Here is a 25,767-nt window from a genome sequence, read left to right as displayed (position 1 = left end):
TTTTTTTAGAGATTAATACACATACAAAGCGGAAGTTGATATTGAGAGAAGGCGCGAAATTATCACGTTTTTCTTTGCTTTGCACGTTATTTTGTTTGTACTGAATTATGGACAATCCGGGTCCTAGTTGGTCATTAGACAAAGACAGGTAAGTACCGCGGACCTAACAGTTTCACTGCCAGTGACCTCCGTCCAAGAAGCAGCTTCAAGACTTAACAGACATTTTCTGAAGTCTATATCCAAGGTTTGACAGATAGTAGGTCTAACTACTGTCACCATATTTGGTGGGTAAACACCTACTCGAGCTCGATGTGAAAGTAGACATGCTAATCACGGAAAGAATTTTTTTTTGTCAATACTGCACCATCCGTCGTAATGATTTTCTCCTAAAACCATTCATTAGAAGATTTTCCATTAGAATGCATGGGTACGCGACTTTCCCAAATCTGAGCGGAACCTCTTCACCTAATCTTGGACTATAATTTCTAAGTTCACCTCACGGATCAACTTTTAAGAGCCGAATACTTGAGTGTCAATGTTGTTGTGATCTAGCATCAATTAGTATATAAGCAAGGACGTACACATATACATCTATAATATATATCCCTGGTATAAGACTGATATAAAAATAATATTCGTGTTAACTAAATATAATAAATTAAATATTTGTGAAACCTGCGTTGTGTATCGGGTTGGGGAAAACCAACTTGCATGAATTGTAGGATTGCACAAAGCACCAAAACCATTGTGAATACATTGTCTGCACAAATTGATTGTATCGCACAACTTAAGTTTCGCAACATCAAACGATCAAATTTCAAACCGACAAAAATACGGAAAGAGCTGCATCATATTTTATATTACAATCGCAATTTAAATTGTGTATTATAGGCCGTATGAAATAAAATAAATGCTTATTAGGGAATAATCATCTAGTCAAGTAATTCAATATTTATCATTTATCAACACATGGCATGAATTATATATTTTATTTGTCCGTCATATTGATTAATATGTTATATAACACTAATTTAAGCGTGACTATTGAAGGGGATATTCAGTATAGCTTTTCTAATGACACCTGACACTTCACACCTCGATGGCGAGCGATAATAAGGTCACAGACCGAAGCCCTGATTGATCACAAGCTGTTGCTATCTAGTTGATAAAATGACATTAAATTTTATTTTTTTAAATAGACTCCAACATGAATAAACTGGCACATGAAATTCCATCAATGATCAAAGAAACTGTATAAATTGGTGATTAGGTCAATATGACCTCCATGCGTGCGACATCTGTAAGCTTTTTACATTTCATACTTAAGTCCTAGTTCCACCGGTGGTATTCAGCTCAAATATATTTGAGATGATCTTGACAAAGTTTTACTTTTCGGAACTGTCCTAAATTTTAAACTTCTTCTCCTAGGACTTTTCCTGAGGGCCCCATTCCCAATTGTGAAATATTTCGTATTTAAGCCAAATTCCCAAAATTTGCATTTTACTCCTAAAAAATCTTTCCTAATTAACCTATATTTTATTCCCAAAATGAGACGAAAATGTCCCATCTCAAAACCAATGAGAAAAAGCCTCGTCTCCAGTTCCACTGATGCCATTGAGCTAAAAATTGGTAAAGATGTCAAGGAGAAGGAGATAGGGATTTTTGGCTTGATGATAGCTATAGTCAAGTGATGCAACCAAATGCTTCCCCAGGGTTTTTGCCAGCTATTTTGGGAAAGGGTCCCTGAACAAAAATTGGGAAAATATCATCGGCATTTTCCACAAATTGGGAAAATACCATCGGTGTTTCATCAAATTTGGGAATATATTATAAAATTGGAAAAATATATGAATTATACAAGCTTAGCTGTTTCTTTTCATAATATTTGTACAAATGAATACAAGTCAGCATCTCTTTTCAGGATATTTGTTTTAATCAGAGAATGTTTAATTTTCTGTCTTTAGTGTGCTTAAACTCATTAACAAGATTGTCAAGAGGGAAATCAGTCAGGTTGGAGATCGTTTGAAGCAGCTGCCTGACTTTCAGATCGGGAATTACCAGTATTTCGTTTGAAAAAGCTCGTAACTTTCATTAAATCTTTCGAATCTTTGAGCAAAATCTTCTTTGCGTAATATTTGGAATTGTCTGACATCGTCCCAAGTCCAGTACTTGATTTGACCTCGGTAAATAGAACGAGTCAACGTACGTAAACGCTTTGCATTAAACTCCCCTTTAAATGGGCGATTCAAACGCAGATATGATATGACTTCAATAAGACTATCCAAGCGCATGCGCGAATTGCAAAACCAACAACAACACGATGACTCACGGTAACATTTTAACGTTGACAAAATAATGACTGGAAGCTCGTATAAATCCAAATTTTTAGGTTGTCTATGTTAACAGCGATTGGGAAAATACAGACCGGAATTGGGAAAATATAGACCGAAATTGGGAAAATACATGCCAATTTTCAATTGGGAATGGGTCCGTGTACCGGACCCAAAATATGCCTGGCAAAAACCCTGTTCCCTCACAATACAACAGTGCTTTTTCTCCCTAATTTGGGATAGACCTTTTTGTCTCATTTTAGGACGAAAATTGGTGAATTGAGAAAGTTATTCAGGAGTAAACTGCTAGTTTTGGGAATTTAGCCTAAATAGGAAATAATTCTTATTGGGAATGGGGCCCATTATCGCCCCCAAAAAGCCCTCTGAAAAAGCCTTGTACAATATGTATCATGATATTTGTCTCGTGATACAATACATATCACACATACGGTACATCAGGGCTTATAGTAGCCCGAGTTTCCTCTGGCCCTGACACCTTGTCTGGTGTAAGGCCAGAGCGCACTACTATATGCAAACGTGGAATTTTCAGACACTGTTTGGTGTCGCTAAGGAATTTGTGCAAATACAATAAAATTGGATGCGACATAAAACCTACCTTACATATATGGATAAATGAGAGTTATTTACCCCAGAACACACATTTAGTCCCTTATAGATGTGGCCGTCCTTAGATACGACACTACCATATAACTGGGGAATGTCTTGGAAACGATTTTTGGAAATCTGTACATGAATTTTTGTACATGTATTATTATTTTTTTAATCTCAATTGGATGCTTTTTAACTTGCACTGTCAGCTTTAAGTAATAAAAACTTCCCAATACCGATCCCTCTGAAATCTGAATACCCAACCAATTTGGTGTCCAGAATGGTTAAAATATACCAAAATTTCTTAAACCGGCCTTACCTGAGCATGCATGACGGGTGCCCAGCCTACCGACCGTGAAATCAAAACATGGCTTTGTCTTGGAGCTTTGTCTAGTAGGTAAATTAGTACATAACTAATCAAGCATTATGATCATAATATGCAACGCTAAGGACAGGGTAAAGAATTTCGGTAACACTGGTCCTTGTGGTTCACTTATGCTAATTAGTAGTATCTGAAAAGGTAAAAATTAGAAATTTTGCAATTGCCAAGCAGCTGCAAATATTTGCTTGCCTACAGACCAAGGCTACTAGTCCCAGCCATCAGACCTTGTTTTCGCCCGTTGTCAGTATAATGTGACCGAGTGGGGTGTCCTGCTGGGTGTCTTCGGCAGTATGCTTCAGTGAAGTAGCACTATAAATCGGCAAAAGTTCTGGCCTATATGACGAGGAGACCTAACACGAACATACCGCAGCCTCCCAAAACACACATGCACTCACCGCACGCACGGGAGGCCGTCGTTAAATGACCTTAGCTGTTAATAGAACGTTAAACAAAATAAACCAAACCAAACCAAACCTTGGTTTTTCCATTTTTCTTGCCCTGCTTTATTGTTAATGCTATTTAAACGATGTCAACGTTTTTGATGGTTACAGGATGGAAGCCACCATGACTGCTCTCAACATGATTGCACAAGGGAAGCGTAACATGGTTTGTGGGGAGATACCAACGGCAGTGAACCAGTTCCAGGAAGCCTGTAAAGTTCTGTAAGTCATGAAATAACGAAATAAAAACCTGTTCTGCAACTTCGCTTGAGGTCACATGAATTGTCCACTAAAAGCACGGAAGAAGCCATTTGATAATGTGGGGCTTGGATAAAATCTTCAAGTTTCACTACAATTTTATTGTTGGAAATGGGGAATACATTGATCTACCATGCTTTATTTGTTTGACAGGGGGGGATACAATGATCTGCCATGCTCAGGTCAACTTGACATCATAGCTGAAATCATTTTGCTGTGTAGGAGCATTTTTATATGGTTTTCAAACATTTCTTCGTTATCTTGCACTATTCTGGTTGTATTCATTTATTAAAAATGTAACAATTATAAGGAATACGACGCCTACAAATGTAACAATTATAAGGAATACGACGCCTACAAATGTAACAATTATAAGGAATACGACACCTACAAATGTAACAATTATAAGGAATACGACACCTACAAATGTTACAATTATAAGGAATACGACGCCTACAAATGTAACAATTATAAGGAATACGACGCCTACAAATGTAACAATTATAAGGAATACGACGCCTACAAATGTAACAATTATAAGGAATACGACGCCTACAAATGTAACAATTATAAGGAATACGACACATACAAATGTAACAATTATAAGGAATACGACGCCTACAAAAGTAACAATTATAAGGAATACGACGCCTACAAATGTAACAATTATAAGTAATACAACGCCTACAAATGTAACAATTATAAGGAATACGACGCCTACAAATGTAACAATTATAAGGAATACGACGCCTACAAATGTTACAATTATAAGGAATACGACCCCTACAAATGTAACAATTATAAGGAATACGACGCCTACAAATGTAACAATTATAAGGAATACGACGCCTACAAATGTAACAATTATAAGGAATACGACACCTACAAATGTAACAATTATAAGGAATACGACACCTACAAATGTAACAATTATAAGGAATACGACACCTACAAATGTAACAATTATAAGTAATACGACGCCTACAAATGTAACAATTATAAGGAATACGACGCCTACAAATGTAACAATTATAAGGAATACGACGCCTACAAATGTTACAATTATAAGGAATACGACCCCTACAAATGTAACAATTATAAGGAATACGACGCCTACAAATGTAACAATTATAAGGAATACGACGCCTACAAATGTAACAATTATAAGGAATACGACGCCTACAAATGTAACAATTATAAGGAATACGACGCCTACAAATGTAACAATTATAAGGAATACGACCCCTACAAATGTAACAATTATAAGGAATACGACGCCTACAAATGTAACAATTATAAGGAATACGACGCCTACAAATGTAACAATTATAAGGAATACGACACCTACAAATGTAACAATTATAAGGAATACGACGCCTACAAATGTAACCATTATAAGGAATACGACACCTACAAATGTAACAATTATAAGGAATACGACACCTACAAATGTAACCATTATAAGGAATACGACACCTACAAATGTAACAATTATAAGGAATACGACACCTACAAATGCTCTTGGAATATCCTACAAAAATTACTGTGTAGGGTGATGCATGGGAATGGTCCCTAGGTTGAGTTCTGGTATTGGTGATGTGTTACATCTTTAAACAAAATAATTTACACTGCTGTGTTCAACTCGGCTGTGACTGAATATGTGAAATGTTGATCTGACAATGTATTTCATGTGTTTTCACAGCAGATGTAATAAATCTTAAGTTTATTTATCAAAGCTCAGTTTAGCATTAAAAAAAAAAGGTCTGTTAATAATATTTCCCACTTAGCAAAAAAAACCACTACTTTTCCCAATGGTAAAGGTAAATGCCCCCGTAACAGATGGGTTAGAGAATCACTGAACCTGTTGGTGATGAAAGGTCTGGCTGTGTATATGCCCCCAGGGAGTTGAGAAAAATTGTCCGGTTGCTAGACCCTATAACTAGCTATGTTGGTGTGATATAGTATTGTATAAGGTTCAATTTCTTATTCTATATAACTGTGCTAGCTATTTTCTGCTTGGACTAGCATTAGAAAATATTGCCTTTATATTGAAAATGCAGGTAGGTATAGACGTTTCTGTAAGATAATTTATAAAGAGGATGTACATTTGAACTTGTGATTTGTTTCAGTTCTAAATCGTATGGAGAGACTGCTAAAGAATGTGCAGAAGCTTATTATCAGTATGGGCGGGCTCTACTAGACTTGGCAAGGATGGAAACAGGAGTATTGGGTAATGCTCTGCAAGGAGGTAAGGACCAAAAAGTTTCGACAGAAAGTTATAACCGACTTAAATAATTGCATCGCTTTTAATTTGTACTTGCTTGTAATTTTATTTTAATGTTTTCATACAGCGAAGTTTTTAGGGAAAAACAATAAAATTCGTAATACACATAAGACAAACTTTCAATATAATGAACGGATTCAGCTGGTCCCCTGGGATTCGTTAAAACTGTGTTTTACTGTATTGGGCTTTGTCCTTATTTGTAGTAATCAATATTGGACTTTGTCCTTAGTTGTAGTAATCAATATTGGACTTTGTCCTTATTTGTAGTAATCAATATTGGACTTTGTCCTTAGTTGTAGTAATCAATATTGGACTTTGTCCTTAGTTGCAATCAAAATCAATATTGCAGTTCCAGAGGAGGAAGATGGAGAGAAAAGCGCTGATGAACAATTTGAAAAAGGAGATATGGAAGGTAATGTGTGTACAAATTGTATATTGATTTATCTTTGATGGTAAATGGGAGGTAATTTGTGTATATTGATTTATCTTTGGTGGTCAATGGAAGGTAATGTGTGTATATTGATTTATCTTTGGTGGTCAATGGAAGGTAATGTGTGTATATTGATTTATCTTTGGTGGTGAAATGTCTCCAACTATAATGATTTTCTGTAATCGAACATAATTGCATATCTATAGGCTTTATATTGTCATGGTGCATCTTGGATTGAAACGCCATAGTTAGAACTGCATGTATGTGAGTGAATGTGACGATATTGTTTGCTTTTCATCATGAGCTTTGGATAGTTGCGATGTCAAATTAAGGCTTAAGAAATGCCCGTTTCCTCTAACCCTACTGATCGATGCAATAGTTTTGTGCCAACCCTGAAAGTTTTTAATGGCCATTTTCATGGAAGGACTTTTAAAAGTTGAATCCTTGTCTAAATAAATTAAAGTTAAACCAATGAAATTTGAATACTTGTCTATATAATTTAAAAATTGAAACAATAAAATTTGAGTCCTTGTCTATATATATATATAAGTTAAAAGTATAAAAAAATATTCCCTGACTTAACTACCCTATTGTTTTAAGTGGTCTAATTTGTGTTAAAAATCATGCTTACAGCTTGTGGGATATATTGTCAATCGAGCAATGAAATATGTACCATTTTTAGGTTACCTGAGAATGCCTCAAGTGACCTATTGCAATCTCCTCCTTTTGGCCAGTAGTGTGTGGTGTCCCAAAACTCCAGAAGCAATTTTGCAGAAACCTCCCTTGGCCAAACGTCAACTAGAATTATGAATTATATACACTTGAATATGTAATGCCAAAGTATGGTGAAGTAAACTACTTTCTCTAAAAGAATTGTTTTAAATCCCCCGACCATCTAACCCTAATAGAGAAAAGAATCGGCACGCTTAAAACGGCTTAAGTCGTCGTCACACATTTGACTGTGCGGTTAATCACATCAAATACCTTCTTTGTATAGCCTCTAGAAGGTACCACCTGTTCCTGGTTAATTACATTTGGAACACATCTTAAACTATTCATATCTAGTACAGACTGAATCTAGGTCTTCTTTGCGTCTGTTATTTATAGGGGGGTTTATGTAAAACTTTCAAGATAAAGACTGATAATGGAGCAGGAGATGTGTAAGCAACTTTCATTTTGTAAACATGGTGGAGATGTGGTCATCTTGGAAGATGAGGGCGATACTCTTGATGTGTTGATAAATTCTGGCAGTGAAAATGAATTATAATCTAACAGATTTAATCCTTTGGATGTATATATAGTGAGGTAATCTTTTTGGAGATTTGGCATATTAAAATGACACAGTCCCCAATATATCATGATCCGGCCAATACAGAAATGGGTGGGAGGGTGATATGATTGTTAGCCAGTTATAGCCCCATTTACACCCACATCTGGTGATATGATTGTTAGCCAGTTATAACCCCATTTACACCCACATCTGGTGATATGATTGTTAGCCAGTTATAACCCCATTCACACCCACATCTGGTGATATGATTGTTAGCCAGTTATAACCCCATTTACACCCACATCTGGTGATATGATTGTTAGCCAGTTATAGCCCCATTTACACCCACATCTGGTGACCAGTTATAACCCCATTTACACCCACATCTGGTGACCAGTTATAACCCCATTTACACCCACATCTGGTGATATGATTGTAGGCCAGTTATAGCCCCATTTACACTCACATCTGGTGATATGATTGTTAGCCAGTTATAACCCCATTTACACCCACATCTGGTGATATGATTGTAAGCCAGTTATAACCCCATTTACACCCACATCTGGTGATATGATTGTTAGCCAGTTATAACCCCATTTACACCCACATCTGGTGATATGATTGTTAGCCAGTTATAGCCCCATTTACACCCACATCTGGTCCGACTAAAGATTTTCCTGACAACCAAGCCCCTAGATTTCATTAATTTATTGTTTGATTAAACTTGTGACATATCTTAGTTGAGTGAACAAATACGTTTGCCAGAGAAAAGGTTGATTGCGATGGTGGGCAGGTTTGAAAACTTCTCAATTACAAATTGATTTTCTCTTGTAAAATTGTATACTATAGTCTGTGTTTCAACAGATAATGTTTAACTGATTTTAAGACAAGGACCTAGCAAATAATTTTCCTACATAGCATTTTCCACTGTGACAACTAATAAAATAGTTATTGCAGAGTGAACATCATATATTACCATTGAGTAATTGGTCAAAAAGAATGCAGCGATGATGCATATATAAATTTTAATAGTAATACAGTACAACGTACAAAGGGTTAAGATCAGCAGTGCTTCTACACATGCGTATCACAAATGAAGGCTAAATGTGATTTTAAAATAAACTTCATGAAAGTGTCCTGTAGGTAGATATAGGGTGTCCCACCTATAAAAACTACAGAAAGTGTTGTGTAGGTCGATATAGGGTGTCCCACCTATAAAAACTACAGAAAGTGTCGTGTAGGTAGATATAGGGAGTCCCACCTATAAAAACTACAGAAAGTGTCCTGTAGGTAGATATAGGGTGTCCCACCTATAAAAACTACAGAAAGTGTCCTGTAGGTAGATATAGGGAGTCCCACCTATAAAAACTACAGAAAGTGTCCTGTAGGTAGATATAGGGTGTCCCACCTATAAAAGTTACAGAAAGTGTCCTGTAGGTAGATATATGGTGTCCCACCTATAAAAACTACAGAAAGTGTCGTGTAGGTAGATATAGGGTGTCCCACCTAAACAACTACAGAAGGTGTCCTGTAGGTAGATATAGGGTGTCCCACCTATAAAAACTACAGAAAGTGTCCTGTAGGTAGATATAGGGTGTCCCACCTATAAAAACTACAGAAAGTGTCCTGTAGGTAGATATAGGGTGTCCCACCTATAAAAACTACAGAAAGTGTCCTGTAGGTAGATATAGGGTGTCCCACCTATAAAAACTACAGAAAGTGTCGTGTAGGTAGATATAGGGTGTCCCACCTATAAAAACTACAGAAAGTGTCCTGTAGGTAGATATAGGGTGTCCCACCTATAAAAACTACATAAAGTGTCCTGTAGGTAGATATAGGGTGTCCCACCTATACAAACTACAGAAAGTGTCCTGTAGGTAGATATAGGGTGTCCCACCTATAAAAACTACAGAAAGTGTCCTGTAGGTAGATATAGGGTGTCCCACCTATAAAAACTACAGAAAGTGTCCTGTAGGTAGATATAGGGTGTCCCACCTATAAAAACTACAGAAAGTGTCCTGTAGGTAGATATAGGGTGTCCCACCTAAACAACTACAGAAAATGTCCTGTAGGTAGATATAGGGTGTCCCACCTATAAAAACTACAGAAAGTGTCCTGTAGGTCGATATAGGGTGTCCCACCTATAAAAACTACAGAAAATGTCCTGTAGGTAGATATAGGGTGTCCCACCTATAAAAACTACAGAAAGTGTCCTGTAGGTAGATATAGGGTGTCCCACCTATAAAAACTACAGAAAGTGTCCTGTAGGTCGATATAGGGTGTCCCACCTATAAAAACTACAGAAAGTGTCCTGTAGGTAGATATAGGGTGTCCCACCTATAAAAACTACAGAAAGTGTCCTGTAGGTAGATATAGGGTGTCCCACCTATAAAAACTACAGAAAGTGTCGTGTAGGTAGATATAGGGTGTCCCACCTATAAAAGCTACATAAAGTGTCCTGTAGGTAGATATAGGGTGTCCCACCTATAAAAGCTACATAAAGTGTCCTGTAGGTAGATATAGGGTGTCCCACCTATAAAAGCTACAGAAAGTGTCCTGTAGGTAGATATAGGGTGTCCCACCTATAAAAGCTACATAAAGTGTCCTGTAGGTAGATATAGGGTGTCCCACCTATAAAAGCTACATAAAGTGTCCTGTAGGTAGATATAGGGTGTCCCACCTATAAAAACTACAGAAAGTGTCCTGTAGGTAGATATAGGGTGTCCCACCTATAAAAACTACAGAAAGTGTCCTGTAGGTAGATATAGGGTGTCCCACCTATAAAAAATACACGAAAGTGTCCTGTAGGTAGATATAGGGTGTCCCACCTATAAAAACTACAGAAAGTGTCCTGTAGGTAGATGACAGAACCTTAAGAATAAATGCAGCGGTTTTGTTGCCATGCAACCATCCTTTTAGTGAAAGAGTTTCCCATGAAAGTTTCTGCCAGGAAACAACCTATAATAGCTTAAATTACCAAAGAATTTGCCCATGAAAAATTGCTCGGGCCATACATATAAGTTTTCTTATTTGTCATTGAAATTTTGCCTTGGATTTTTAGGTAGCAGATTGGATAAAGCAAAGAAATTATGATTTAATTGTTTATAGAGCTGTATTATATGGCAAAAGATTAATTTCAAATCCAGCTTGCAAATCTCTTATAGTTGAGGACCGTCACAGACTTCGAGCAGAAGTTGTAGATGCAATGTCAGAAAAAGAACTTGCTGCTACTGAGAAAGAACAAAAGGGTGATAATAAGGATGAGGAAAAGAAAGAAGTAAATGATGAAGAGAAAGATAAGTTGAAGGATGAAGGAAAAGATGTTAAAAAGGATGAGAAAAATAAGTTGAAGGATGAAGAAAAGGATGTTAAAAAGGATGAGAAAGATGAACTGAAGGATGAAGAAAAAGATGTGAAAATGGATGCAGAGAAAGATAAGCTAAAGGGTGAAGAGAAAGATGACAAAACTGAAGAAAAGAAGAACGAGAAGGAAGAGTCTATGGACACCGATGATGTAGTTAAAGGTACAAAAGAGGTGTCATCTGAAAATATGGGAAAAGATGAAAAGGAAAAGCTGGATGACAAGAAAGATGAAAAGAAGCTGGCTGAAAAGAAAAAAGAAGAGAAAAAGGAAGTTGAAAAAACCAAGAAAGAAGAGAAAAAAGACGAGAGCAAACCTAAAGATGGGGAACTTGAAAAGAAAGATAAAAAGTTAGAAGGTAGTTCAGAACATCTTAAGTTGGCAGTCCTTATATTTGCATGACAGTTTCTCTTGCACATGACAGCAATTTGTGGGAAGTTAGCAGTTTCCCTTGTGCCCGCATGGCAACAATTTGTGGGAAGTTAGCAGTTTCCCTTGCGCCCGCATGGCAACAATTTGTGGGAAGTTGGCAGTTTCCCTTGCACCCGCATGGCAACAATTTGTGGGAAGTTGGCAGTTTCCCTTGCACCTGTATTGCAGCATTTTTTCAAAGCAAAGTCTCTTTCACCATTGCATGACAGCTTGTTTGCACCTACTTTTTTTACTGACATAAAGTGTTTTAGATGATTAGGAAAGGAACTTTGGTCAAAATTGATCAGATATGTAAAGCTTCCAAAATTAGCATAATAGAAATATTTGTTTCCATCAGTTGAATTTTACAACCAAGTTAGTGAATATGTAGAGATCCTGTCTTGCTACTTAAAGTAAAAAAGCGTCAATTAAAATTATATGGCAAATGTGTTCCAAACCATTGTAATGTTGCATACAGCCCTGTCTTAATCTGCAGGGGTTGTACAACTCCATTTGTGCATTCATCAAGGAATATGCCTGATAAACCTTTTGCCAGTCATCAATCAAGGTTAAAAGGTCAAAGCTAATACTTGACCATTCTTGAAATAATTTTATAAATAGAAAAGTATGGTAGCAAAGTTCTATGTATATGTATCCAAGTAGATTTCATCAATAGGTAAAGATGACCATGACAACGTCTAGCTGGGTTAATCGGCTTTAATAAAGAATGTTGTCTAGTATTCGACACATGATTTTAGTCGTCATTGGTTAAGGTTGAAGGTTACAGTTTTAGATTAGCAGATTTTAGTTCACTATCATTAGATGGTTGCCCGGTTAAATCAACCTGCCATGATCTGTCATCCATTTGTCCTTAAACAATTCTTGTTGTCACTGTTTTTGAGTCTGTAAGGATCGTTCCGGACTCCTAATGAATTTTTCTTGGTCAATAATTATGCATTTAGTACTCCTAACGTAAATGGATCCTTACAGAGTATTGACGCCTATAAAAACCCTGCAAAATGCATGTCTGATTGTTTGTTCTAACAACATTAACACATGTTCAGGTTTATGATTGTGGTCTTGAATTTTAAATTGTATATGTTGTTCAGCTGTTCAATTTTATACAGGAATGTCGATAAGACTGGTCCACCAATTAATAAATTATGGAATTTTATATGTATAGTTGTATGATCTTTTTACATGTGTGTCAATAATACTAGTCCGCTAATTATTTGATTAATTATTAAATTGTCTATGTTTAGTTGTATGATCTTTTTACAGGTGTGTCAATATATAAGACATTGCTGCTGGAAAACAACTGCTACTTTGTTGATCTATACAATGATGGAAACTCGACTTATGAAGATTTAATCGGTTTTTATGCAAATTTTGAAAGTTTTATCAATGACTATTTATTTCTGAGTATAATTTTTCCTGGCTTTTTTAACTGCTCATCCTTCAGTCTTAACCAGGCATTTTGTATTTTGGTAAAAGGTGAATCGAGTTCCACAAAGAACAGTACAGAGGATGAGGAGGAAGGGGAAGAGGGCACTGGAGAAGAGGGCACAGAAGAGGAGGGTACGGAAGATGATGAGGATGAAAGCGAAGCAGTAGACACAGCAGAGGAAGGAGACAATTCACAAGAAGAGGGGTCACAGGGGGAGAAAGGGGAGGTAAGCGTAACACCTGACTGATGGGTCACAGGGGGAGAAAAGGGAGGTAAGCCAAAACACCTGACTGATGGGCCACAGGGGGAGAAAGGGGAGGTAAGCCAAAACACCTGACTGATGGGTCACAGGGGGAGAAAGGGGAGGTAAGCCAAAACACCTGACTGATGGGTCACAGGGGGAGAAAGGGGAGGTAAGTGTAACACCTGACTGATGGGTCACAGGGGGAGAAAGGGGAGGTAAGCCTAGCCTGACTGATGGGTCACAGCGTAACACCTGATGATGGGTCACAGGGGGAGAAAGGGGAGGTAAGCGTAACACCCGACTGTTGTTAACTTAATGCTTTAAATGACTTGATCCGGAGGTCAAGGGTATACACGACTGCTCACCCCCAAATATAACCTCAAATTCTAGTTATACAAATGTATTAATGGCAATCCCAGAGGCTCATTTACGCTCTTACATTAAAATGACCATCGGACTAGACACTTGATTGGGTAATCCTTGCGCCATCAGTGTATGAAAATAACTCGCCACATTTATTTTTATCGCAAGATTTGTTATGAAGCCGAGAACGAGGCTACAACAAAGTACACTACACATCAACTACACACATGGCTGTTTTTTATACATCGAGTATGCGTGAACTTGCCTATTAATACTTTCATTTGAACATATTAGCAAAATATTCTTGTAATAACTGATTATATAAACAAACGTATAACTAAATGCTTATTTTAAAATACAGCAATATCAATACAACAAAACATCGATAAAAATCAGATCAGTAAAGCTGACAATGTATGAGGAATATGGGAAAAGCTTTCCAGCAATCCAATAGACGTCCAGCAAAATCAGAGTTAGAGTCCATTCCCTTTTCTTCTCTTGCTAAGTTCCAACGAATTAATTCCTTAGGAAATCTTGGAAGTTTTGCCGATTCCAGTCCCTTTTTCATTTCTTTTTGGCAGAATCTGTCTGTGTTTTGGCAGGCACATGCTTTCGGCGTTCCACCATTGTTGTTGTTGACTTGATAACCTGCCCGTTGCATTGTGGAACTAATTTGGATAAAAACATTGTCCGTCTAACCCAGTTATTATTTTTGGCAATTCCCCCTATATGTTCGTTAATACACATTTTCCTCCAGTTTTTGATTCGCAATAATTTGTTATATAAAGTCTGAAAATGTAAAGAAGTCGGAATGTAAACATTTATGTATATTTCTTTTGGGGTATGGGGCTTTAACTTTAGGCTTTGAATGACTTTACCACTTTATGACTATACATGACTGCTCACTATTGATGTTAACACTTTAAATGACTTGTCAATAACCATGGCCAGGAGGCCAGGAGTATACTGTTCACCTATGCTGAGATTATGTGCTATTAGTTTGTTCACAAGAATGAAAATATCCCACTTTCAAGGTTAGAGGGGTCAAATGTGCTAAATCATCAAATATTTTCTGATTGATGATACCTAGGGTTGTGATAATTGATAAATGTTAAATATGTATAGCAAGAAGGATTGTATTTGAAGGAAAATGCTGATGACATCTCAAATCTACAACTGGCTTGGGAAATGTTGGAGCTTGCCAAAGTTATATATCTAAAGTAAGTTTGATTTATAATGTTGGAATGTGACACATCAATGTTGTGAAAATAGACTCATCAATGTTGTGAAAATAGACACATCAATGTTGTGAAAATAGACTCATCAATGTTGTGAAAATAGACTCATCAATGTTGTGAAAATAGACAAATCAATGTTGTGAAAATAGACACATCAATGTTGTGAAAATAGACGCATCAATGTTGTGAAAATAGACACATCAATGTTGTGAAAATAGACGCATCACTGTTGTGAAAATAGACACATCAATGTTGTGAAAATAGACACATCAATGTTGTGAAAATAGACACATCAATGTTGTGAAAATAGAGCTGATGTGTTGTAACACAAGAAGCATATATTGAGGGCATGCTGCACATGTTTTCTCCAGACATGAAAAGGTAACAAGGGCCTCACTTTGGACATAATCCTGTCAATCCTTGTGATAATTTGGTTTCTTTAACACCCATGAAATTTAACAGTACTTCCTTTATGAAAGATGCTTTCCAGTGAATGTCAAGGTCACTTGCTAAAATAAGAACATCGATTTCTCTACTATTTGAATTGCCACACAGGTGACACATCCACTGCTATGGAATTTTACAATCTGTATTCGATATACATCAGCTGTACTGTATATGCAAGGTGTATTGTATATACATAAGCTGTACTGTATATGCAAGGTGTACTGTATATACAAGGTGTATTATATATACACAAACTGTATGATCATGTAGGATGACTTTTCATTATTAGTTCTGATACGGAGGTTTCATCTTTGGTTGTACTGTAGAAGTTGTTCAATTTAGGTAATAATTGTTATATCCCCACATGATAGCTGTTCTATGAAATAATTATAAGTTTACAAATCTTAGGGACGAGGACAAAGAGGCCAAGTTGAAGGCAGCAGACGCATACCTAAAGCTGGGAGAAGTTAGTCTAGAGACAGGTATGGTATATACTGTATATGTCTGGTAGTAGAAATAACTAAGTTAGTCTAGAGGCAGGTATGGTATAAAACTAAGTTAGTCTAGAGACAGGTATGGTATATACTGTATATGTCTGATAGTAGAAAAAAAACTAAGGTAAGTCTAGAAGCAGGTATGGTATAAAACTAAGTTAGTCTAGAGACAGGTATGGTATAGACTGTATATGTCTGATAGTAGAAAAAAAACTAAGGCAAGTCTAGAGGCAGGTATGGTATAAAACTAAGTTAGTCTAGAGACAGGTATGGTATAGACTGTATATGTCTGGTAATTTAGTAGAAAAAAACCTATGATTTGTTAGAATTTAATAGTAAAAAACTATGATTTCCAAGATAAATGAAATCTGGATATTCTAGTAAAATATTACTGCAAATCCAAGATGGGGAGCAGCTGGGGCTTTGAATTAGTTTGTACATATTTTACTTAATTTATATTGAAGTAAGAATTGTGCATCAAATTGGAGTTATGTATAGACCTATTGTTTCATGGTTTTCAGAACAATATGCCCAGTCTGTATTGGACTTCACAGCGTGCCTAAATATACAGAAATCTGTACTGGATCCAGATGATCGGTCACTGGCAGAAACGTATCCTTTACACAGACGAGTCCAGGATTGGCCTAAAATTATAGTAATCATCTATGATCCTCAGATCAACATTTTAGTTGTTTTGGAAAGATTTACGAAAATTATGTGTGCACATATTATTGAACATAAGTCAAACTTCCTTTATCGATAACTAAGGTCAAACTTCTTATAGATCACCAAGGTCAAACTTCCTCTATAGATCAGAAGGGTCAAACTTCTTATAGATCACCAGGGTCAAACTTCCTTTAGATAGATCACCAAGGTCAAACTTCCTTTATAGATCACTGGGGTCAAACTTCTTATAGATAGATCACCAGGGTCAAACTTCTTATAGATAGATCACCAGGGTCAAACTTCTTATAGATAGATCACCAAGGTCAAACTTCTTATAGATAGATCACTAGGGTCAAACTTCTTATAGATAGATCACCAAGGTCAAACTTCTTATAGATAGATCACCAGGGTCAAACTTCTTATAGATAGATCACCAAGGTCAAACTTCTTATAGATAGATCACTAGGGTCAAACTTCCTTTATAGATCACAGGGTCAAACCTTTGAATAACCAAAGGAATTCTATTGAATATCCATAACAAAAATTGAATTGCAATTGATGATCAGTTGTTGCCGTGGCGTGGGGTCCTTTGTCCAGCCGTCAGTCCGGCATCAACTTTCCTATTTAAATAACTTCTCGATAACTAATAGGCCCAAGCACTTGATATTGGGTTTGTAGCATGCTGGGATGAAGGGCTAACAAGTTTGTTCCAATGAATGACCTTGACCATAATTTCATTTTGAAAGAGTTAAATTGGCCAAGATATTAGACACCTTTTTAACTAACTGCGATACCCTGAGATCTCTTTGTAAACTCGTTCTTAATTATGTTTATGAATTACAAGGATCACTGGATAGCAGGTGAGTGATTCAGGCCCATTGGGCCCTTCATTGTTTAGATAAAGTTGTTGGTCACATGGATCACATATGACATGTAAAATATATAAGTGTTTTCAAGCTAGGGATTTGAAAACAAGATCAGACTGAGTTCTATATGCATGTCTTGTCAAATGTTGGGATAGCAGTTTTATTAGCTGATAGTCAGGGCCTGAAATGGTCAGGTTTATTGAAATATTTCATAACACTAGTGACTATCAAAGCCAATGGACCTTTTGTTTATTCAAAAATGTAGCTTATGTCGTGATTTAGCCAGTGCTTAGCTTGGGTAAAGGACAAGCTGTTTTACTATAGTGACTGCATGGTTCTGTTTAAATCAAATGTACAGCTTTTATATCCTTATTTAGTGTTGAAATACAGGTGTGCAGTTATACATTCCTTGACAACATTAAAGATATTATCAGCTTGGGCTTGCATACAGTTTCAACAAAGAATATGATGAGTCTATAGACAGTTTCCGGGCAGCAGTTAAAGTGATGGAAAGCAAAATAGGTATGGAGGATGATTTACCAAACTGGTGGAACATGGGAGGTTGTATTACATATCATGGGGATACAGGAGGAGGAATTTCTCTAAGGAAAACTAAATTAGAGAAATTCTAACAAAATGAAGGGAAACAAGGATTTGTCAAATTGAAGGGAAAATGGGAATGATTTACTATGGCAACATGTGGAAATGAAGGGAAACCTTGAACATTTTACCTGTTACATCAGATAACCTTATTCTTGTTACTTAATGGGACAGAATTTTACCTGTTACATAAGATGTCCTGTTACTTAATGGGACAGAATTTTACCTGTTACATAAGATGTCCTGTTACTTAATGGGACAGAATTTTTCCTGTTACAAAAGATGTCCGTGTTACTTAATGGGACAGAATTTTACCTGTTACAAAAGATGTCCTTGTTACTTAATGGGACAGAATTTTACCTGTTACATAAGATGTCCTGTTACTTAATGGGACAGAATTTTACCTGTTACAAAGATGTCCATGTTACTTAATGGGACAGAATTTTTCCTGTTACATCAGGTAACCTTATCTTTGTTACTTGATGGGACCCAAGGACTCGCAACCCAAAGGTGGACGGCTACTCAAGTGTCGGGACACCTTAACCACTTGGCCGCCATGGCCCCTTATCCTCAAGCACTAAGCCGTATTCCATATTTGTTAGCTCACCTGCCCAAATGGCAATTGAGCTTATGCCGTGGTGCGTCATCCAGTGCCAAGTTTTCCATATTAACAACTTCTCAACAACCAAAAGGCCCCAAGACCTAATAAATACAAGGGGTCAAATAGTCCAAAATCTTGAAACGACTTCTTCTTAATAACCAAGAGGCCCAGGGACTAGATATTGGGCCTGTAGCATGCTTGGGTGAAGGGCTACAAAGTTTGTTGAAATGAATGAAGTTGACATTCATTCAATGTCACAGGGGTCAAATAGGCTAGAATCTTTTAAACGACTTCTTAATAACCAAGAGTCCCAGGGAGTTGATATTGGATATGTAGCATGCTGGGGGTGAAGGACTTAGTTTGTTCAATTGAATGACCTTAACCTACATTCAAGGTTACAACAGTCAAATAGGCTTAAATCTTTGAACGACTTCTCAGTAACTAAGAGTCCCAGGGAGTTGATATTGGATCTGTAGCATGCTAGGGTGAAAGGCTACAAAGTTGTTCAAATTAATTACCTTGACCTACATTCAAGGTGACAGTGGTCAAATAGGCTAAAATATTTCCGTGACTTATTTTCACTAACCGAAAGGTCCAGAGACCTTATATTTGGCTTGTAGCGTGCTTGGATGAAGGCTATAAAGATGGTTCAAATGAATTACCTTGACCTACATTCAAGGTGACAGTGGTCAAATAGGCTAAAATATTTCCGTGACTTATTTTCAATAACCGAAAGGTCCAGAGACCTTATATTTGGCTTGTAGCGTGCTTGGATGAAGGCTATAAAGTTTGTTCAAATGAATGACCTTGATAATAATTCAAGTTTGAAAAAAGTTAAAAATTGGCAAAAATATTTAAGATTCCTTTTCAAATAACTGAGGACCCGAAATCTTATATATGATATCTGATGCACTTATTCTTATGTTTATGTATGATAAGGATCATTGGATAGCAGATGAGGGATTTGTTAACTATTGATGTGAAGGATCATGAATGATACTTGGCTCTTTGGTCACATTGGTCAAATTTGTTTACCACTCAAATTAACTGAAATGTTTACCACTCAAATGGCCACTTCAGATTTACTGAAATGTTAACCACTCAAACGACCACTTCAGATTTACTAAAATGTTAACCACTCAAATGGCCACCTCAGATTTACTGAAATGTTAACCACTCAAATGGCCATTTCAGATTTCCTGAAATGTTAACCACTCAAATGGCCATTTCAGATTTACTGAAATGTTAACCACTCAAATGGCCACTTCAGATTTACTGAAATGTTAACCACTCAAATGGCCACCTCAGATTTACTAAAATGTTAACCACTCAAACGACCACTTCAGATTTACTGAAATGTTAACCACTCAAATGGCCACTTCAGATTTACTGAAATGTTAACCACTCAAACGACCACTTCAGATTTACTGAAATGTTAACCACTCAAATGGCCACTTCAGATTTACTAAAATGTTAACCACTCAAACGACCACTTCAGATTAACTGAAATGTTAACCACTCAAATGGCCATTTCAGATTTACTAAAATGTTAACCACTCAAATGGCCACTTCAGATTTACTGAAATGTTAACCACTCGAATGGCCACTTCAGATTTACTGAAATGCCTAGAGTTGTTGTGATTACTGAGGCTTGGCAAACTCGACCTGAAATGTGTAAAATTGCTTCAAAAATTTGCAATAATTTATGTCAAGCCTTGTGCTGTTTGACAGCCTCTGGTTATATCATTGTTCTTTTTTCAGAATCACTACAGAAATGTTTAGATGATGATAAGTTTCCACCACCAAAAGGTGAGCAGAACATTTAATGATTATTATTTATAGGAATGACGTTCAAATCTTAAATACCTGAGAGAATTAACACCCTCCACACTACTGAATATTAAATGTAAAGTTTTGTTTACCATATTATTGCTACGTTAAGGGGCGATTATTCAATGTGTGGGTGTCAAGTTATATTTAAAAGATATTAGCATCAATTGCACCAAAGGTTTGTATTTAGTATTCTAAATTTAATATTGCCTCACCATGATTTTTTGTTCTTATACAACCTTGCCCAGGACTTTTTTTGTAAAGTTGAAGATATTGATGAAATTTGAAATGCATCATTTCTGATAGGAAGTGTGAGACTTTATGCTCTTTTCTGCAGAAGGAAGCTTTGATGATCCAAAGAAGCTTGCTGAACAAGAAATAAATGATCTGAAAGAAATATTACCAGATATCAGAGGAAAGGTAGTATGCCATTTCAAATGTTGTTTAGATAGCATGAAATAGAATCAAACATGGTGCAGTCTCCGTTGTCCAGCATTAAGTTTTTTCCAATGAATGGCCTTGACCTACATTCAAAGACAAGTGTCAAAATGGCTTAATATCTTCAAACGACTTTTCAATAATTAAGAAGCAAAGACATTATATGGGGTTGTGGCATGCTAGAGTAAATATACTTGTTAAATGAAGCACCTTGACCTACATTCAAGGTCACATCGGTCAAATAGGCTAAAATCTTTAAATGACTTCTCAAATATAACCAAGAAGCCCAGAGACCTGATATAGGGGTTATAGCATACAGAGATGAAGGGCTACCAACTTTATTGAAATGAATGACCTAGACCTACATTCAAGGTGATATGTGACTTTTATATCTGGATTTTAAAAAATGAATGCCATATTCTGGCTTCTGATTGATAGAGATTTTAGTATTGCCTGGTTTTGTTGAAATTTAGTGTTTTGAAGGATGCCTTAATCAATGGCATGTTTTGAATAGCTTGGTTGCCATGGTAATGAAATGGAAGCCTCTGATATTGGTCAGAATTATCTGATTTTGATGAAATTTTTTATGTAGGTGATTCATGATAGATACTACAAATACAACTAACTTCCATTTTGGGATTTTTAAAAATGGCTGCCATTTGCTGTCTTTGATTGATGGAAATTTTGATGAAATATGGTGTTTAGAAGTATTATGACTTACGGAACAATATTGTGTTTCTTTAGGCTTCATTATCAACTGTGGGGTGGTTTGGTGGACTCTGTAATGGGCACCACTACAAATAACACTTGTTCTCTTTATGATTCTATGTCAGTAGTTACAATAAGTAACATTTTAGGTGGAACAGCCACCTTGAGCAATCATCGCCAAATTTCGCTAGAACAAATTCATTCGGAACTCTCGGGAGAGTCAAAATGATGCTTATTTCTATGATAAATCCTGATGAGTTCAGGATTGGACTGGAAATATATCTTCCCCAAAACACTTAACTCACTAGACAATCTTATTTCCTTTCGCAAACTGTTTGTTTGTGATTAAGTAATATCATTCACGTTTTTATATGTTTGAAAACATTTGTTTAAGATAAATTATAGAAAATAGTTCACTAATTCAAGTGAGGATTAAAAACGTTATTTTTCACCATTCATCACAACTTTAACACAACCGTAGCCTTTTTAGCATTCCTTAAAATGCCATAGGATAATCAATAATTAATATTAAGGGATTCTCTTTAAAAAACAACAAACATTCTTGGTATTTCCTGCCATTTTATATTGATATACTTCTTGCTTTTATTCTTTATTATCCCTCATGAGTGGCCTTGGCAATTGATTGTTTTTTTGTTTTTTTTGTACAGGTAGAAGAAGTTAAGGAGGAACGCAGACAAATCGACGAGTTGAAGAAGATGGCCAAAGAGGGCATGTCTGTGGTAGGTATATCCAAAAATACTTAAGATATGGTCATATCTTGCAATTTTGAAAACATCTTTTCCATTATTTGAGGTATAAACATCTTATCCATTAATTCATTTCATCAATGTGTACAGTTCTTGTTTTAATTAACAGATCACTGAAAGTCTTGGTCTTCAGAAACCAGAGGAAAAATCCAAAGATGTAAGTACACGGAGGAGACTTGTCCCCGTAGCCTTTTGAAACTGGGAAGTTAAATAAGGGCCCCACCCAATCCAAACCCTGTGGTAGTCAGAAATTGATAGACTTGTCTAAACTGCATGATATCATTGTACCCCCGCAACGACTGCATGATATCATTGTACCCCCGCAACGACTGCATGATATCATTGTACCCCCGCAACGACTGCATATCATTGTACCCCCGCAACGACTGCATGATATCATTGTACCCCCGCAACGACTGCATGATATCATTGTACCCCCGCAACGACTGCATGATATCATTGTACCCCCGCAACGACTGCATGATATCATTGTACCCCCGCAACGACTGCATGATATCATTGTACCCCCGCAACGACTGCATGATATCATTATACCCCCGCAACGACTGCATGATATCATTGTACCCCCGCAACGACTGCATGATATCATTGTACCCCCGCAACGAAGTTAGGGGGGGTATACTGGAATCCTGGTTGTCCGTCTGTAGACGCATTTTGTCCGGACAACTCCTCCTAAACCGATGGGCCGATTTCAATGAAACTACGCACAAATATAGAGGACCATGTGTAGATGTGCATGCCACTTTATTTTTCACAAAATTATGGTTACTATGGCAACTGGTCACTATAAACAGGTTTTCCGATAAGAACCATAATTTTAAGTTTGTCCGGACAACTCCTCCTAAACTAAATGGCCAATTTCAATGAAACTTCACACAAATATAGAGGACTATGTGTAGATGTGCATGTCACTTTCTTTTCTTTCAAAATTATGGTTGCTATGGCAACTGGTCACTTTAAACAGGTTTTCTGATAAGAACCATAACTTTCAAGTTTGTCTGGACAAACTGGTCGATTTCAATGAAACTTCACACAAATATAGAGGACTCAATACTTACCGGTGACTTAAAAAGCATACTTGTTTTAACTGTATTCAGATCGATTCTGTCAACATGTAATTTTGGTAAAAAATCTAGGTCTATGAAGTTTTTAGCAGGTCTATGACATTTTGAAATCCCATAGACCCATTGTCTATGAAGATAAAAATCTTAAGTTCATTGACTGCAATAATGTATAACAAATACTTACTTTATATATTGTTGCTTATTTTTAATACAATATATATTTAATTTTACAGGAGCCAAAAAAGCCAGTCTCTGATATCAGTCATCTCATTCGGAGAAAGGTAATGTTTAGATACTGTATTGTTTAGCTCTATGCAGGGGTGCAGATTCTTCTTGAATCAACTTAACAAAAGTCTAAAAGTATCTTATTTGGCCAGTAGCAGCATTCTTGGATGAAGAGCTACCACCTTTGTTAAAATAAACGACCTTGATTTACTTTTTATGTCAAATGTAATGAAACAATTTTTTCTGGTCTCTGGAGACAGTCTCAAGTGACCTATCCTAATCACATTTTCTCATCAGTTGTCCAGAAATAATTTACTTTTTGGACGACTTATCCAAATCCTTTAGACCAAATTTAGTGAAATTTTGTACTGAAACGGTCCATCTGAATTCAAGTTGTGGGGTTTTTACTGTACCCAAACCTTCGACCCATGAATATCTTATCAGTTCTGAATATCTTCAGCCATATGTAACTTACACACAAAATGTACATTACAGAGGAAGCCAGATGAAGATGAGGAGCCAGAAGCCAAGAAAACACGCCAGGAGAATGGATCTGGTGACGCCCCACCAAAGGTGAACGGTGTTGACAAAGATACCATGGTAAGATTTAGTTTATATTGATGTTTAGAACTCTGGCCAGTTATGATGGTATATACCTAGTTTATGATGTTTAGAACTCGGGGCCCCATTATGATGGTATATGATTTCTGTTCATTTTTAACAGGACTATGAATATTTGCCATTGTAAGTAACCTTTAACATTCAAAAACTCCCTGTCCATGAAAAGGGACATCAGATATCAAAGGGAAGGTGGACTTAGCTATAATTAAAGTCTTGGGAACAAATACCAGAGATGTAAAGATTTTTCTATTGTTCTTTTAAGGATGTGGATGCCAAGAAGGCAGAGAATGATGCAGCGAAACAAAGTGAAGCTGTGGCTTCATGAGGAGGGCATGTTGAAAACTCCCACATTTTTCTGGATTTGACTGGAACAGTGTCGTCATAAGGACGAGCATGAACACTGGAACGTCTTGGGACTGGACCAACATTCATTGTAATGAATAAAAGTGTTGTGATAGGACATCCTTGTGGTATTAATGTGATACTGGTGGATCAGTGTCGGCTAGAGGGGCCGAGATGTCAAATGTGATCCTCGTCATTAGGCATGTTCCACGTCTCCATCTGCTTGTTTACACATTTTTTGTACATTTTACATCAACTGTTGTTTCATGGGACTCTTCGTATTGATGTCTATACCTGATTTGTAACTATTTGCAGAGATTCGAGAAAGTGCTAGAATTCGGTCCTGAGAGGATCACTATCTAGTGCTTTATTTTTCATTTTGAAAATCAAATACATTTGACTGATTACAAGGTATTTACACCTTACACTTTATTTATAAATACATTTTCATCTGAATTTATGTGCTGACCGTTAAGAATTTTGAAATGAAAATATTTTGTCTTTTGCGATTTGGCTTTGAGTTTTCTTTAATACAATGTTGGGTTTAAGTAAACTATCAATGGTTGACAATTGTTTGACCACAATACCTGGTCAGTAAATTTTCAATAGGGAGCAATTGTTCAAAAGTGATAACCTATAAAAATACTTTTAAATGCTCAACGCATTTTTTACTGTGGTCCGACAAAAAAAAAACAAGAGGCCCATGGGGCCTGCATCGCTCACCTGGTTGGATTAGGCTAAATGTCAAAATAATGTTCATATTCAATTTGTTTTATTTGTAAATCTCTAACAATGCTATACAGTCAAACCTGCTCTAACGACCCCCTGTATATAACGACTGCCTGTCTATAACGACCGGTTTTAAGATTCCCCGTGAGATTTTACTATATAACGACCCTCTGTATAGCGACTACCTGTCTAATGTGGCTAACGACCGGTGATTTCGGAACGGCGGTCGCTAATTTGTTTTCTATAGCGACCGATTTCTGTCAGCCATTATCTGCTCTCGG

At 36.6% G+C, this 25,767-nt stretch overlaps 1 protein-coding gene across 3 annotated transcripts; it reads left to right on the top strand.

Annotated features, from left to right (window-relative positions):
* The first annotated feature begins 17 nt into the window (after positions 1 to 17).
* LOC117324914 (protein HGV2-like) lies at positions 18 to 25,264 on the top strand. 3 transcript variants are annotated; one of them, XM_033880753.1, is made up of 17 exons: positions 18 to 148; positions 3,873 to 3,983; positions 6,149 to 6,267; positions 6,653 to 6,715; positions 11,168 to 11,722; positions 13,270 to 13,448; positions 14,976 to 15,049; positions 15,923 to 15,996; positions 16,530 to 16,620; positions 17,965 to 18,062; positions 20,503 to 20,550; positions 20,909 to 20,991; positions 22,386 to 22,457; positions 22,594 to 22,641; positions 23,803 to 23,850; positions 24,290 to 24,394; positions 24,678 to 25,264. In XM_033880753.1, the coding sequence occupies exons 1-17, from the start codon at positions 108 to 110 to the stop codon at positions 24,738 to 24,740; spliced, it is 1,872 nt and encodes a 623-aa protein (XP_033736644.1). In that variant the 5' UTR covers positions 18 to 107; the 3' UTR covers positions 24,741 to 25,264. The 3 variants fall into 3 exon arrangements, with proteins under 3 accessions (XP_033736644.1, XP_033736646.1, XP_033736645.1); XM_033880755.1 differs by having other exon boundaries at positions 119 to 256; XM_033880754.1 differs by having other exon boundaries at positions 119 to 284.
* The last annotated feature ends 503 nt before the right edge of the window (positions 25,265 to 25,767 follow it).

Source organism: Pecten maximus, chromosome 4 (assembly GCF_902652985.1).
Source record: "Pecten maximus chromosome 4, xPecMax1.1, whole genome shotgun sequence".
Lineage (NCBI taxonomy): Eukaryota > Metazoa > Mollusca > Bivalvia > Pectinida > Pectinidae > Pecten > Pecten maximus.
The sequence above is the reverse complement of the archived record's forward strand: the minus strand, read 5'-3'. Positions and strand labels throughout refer to the sequence as shown.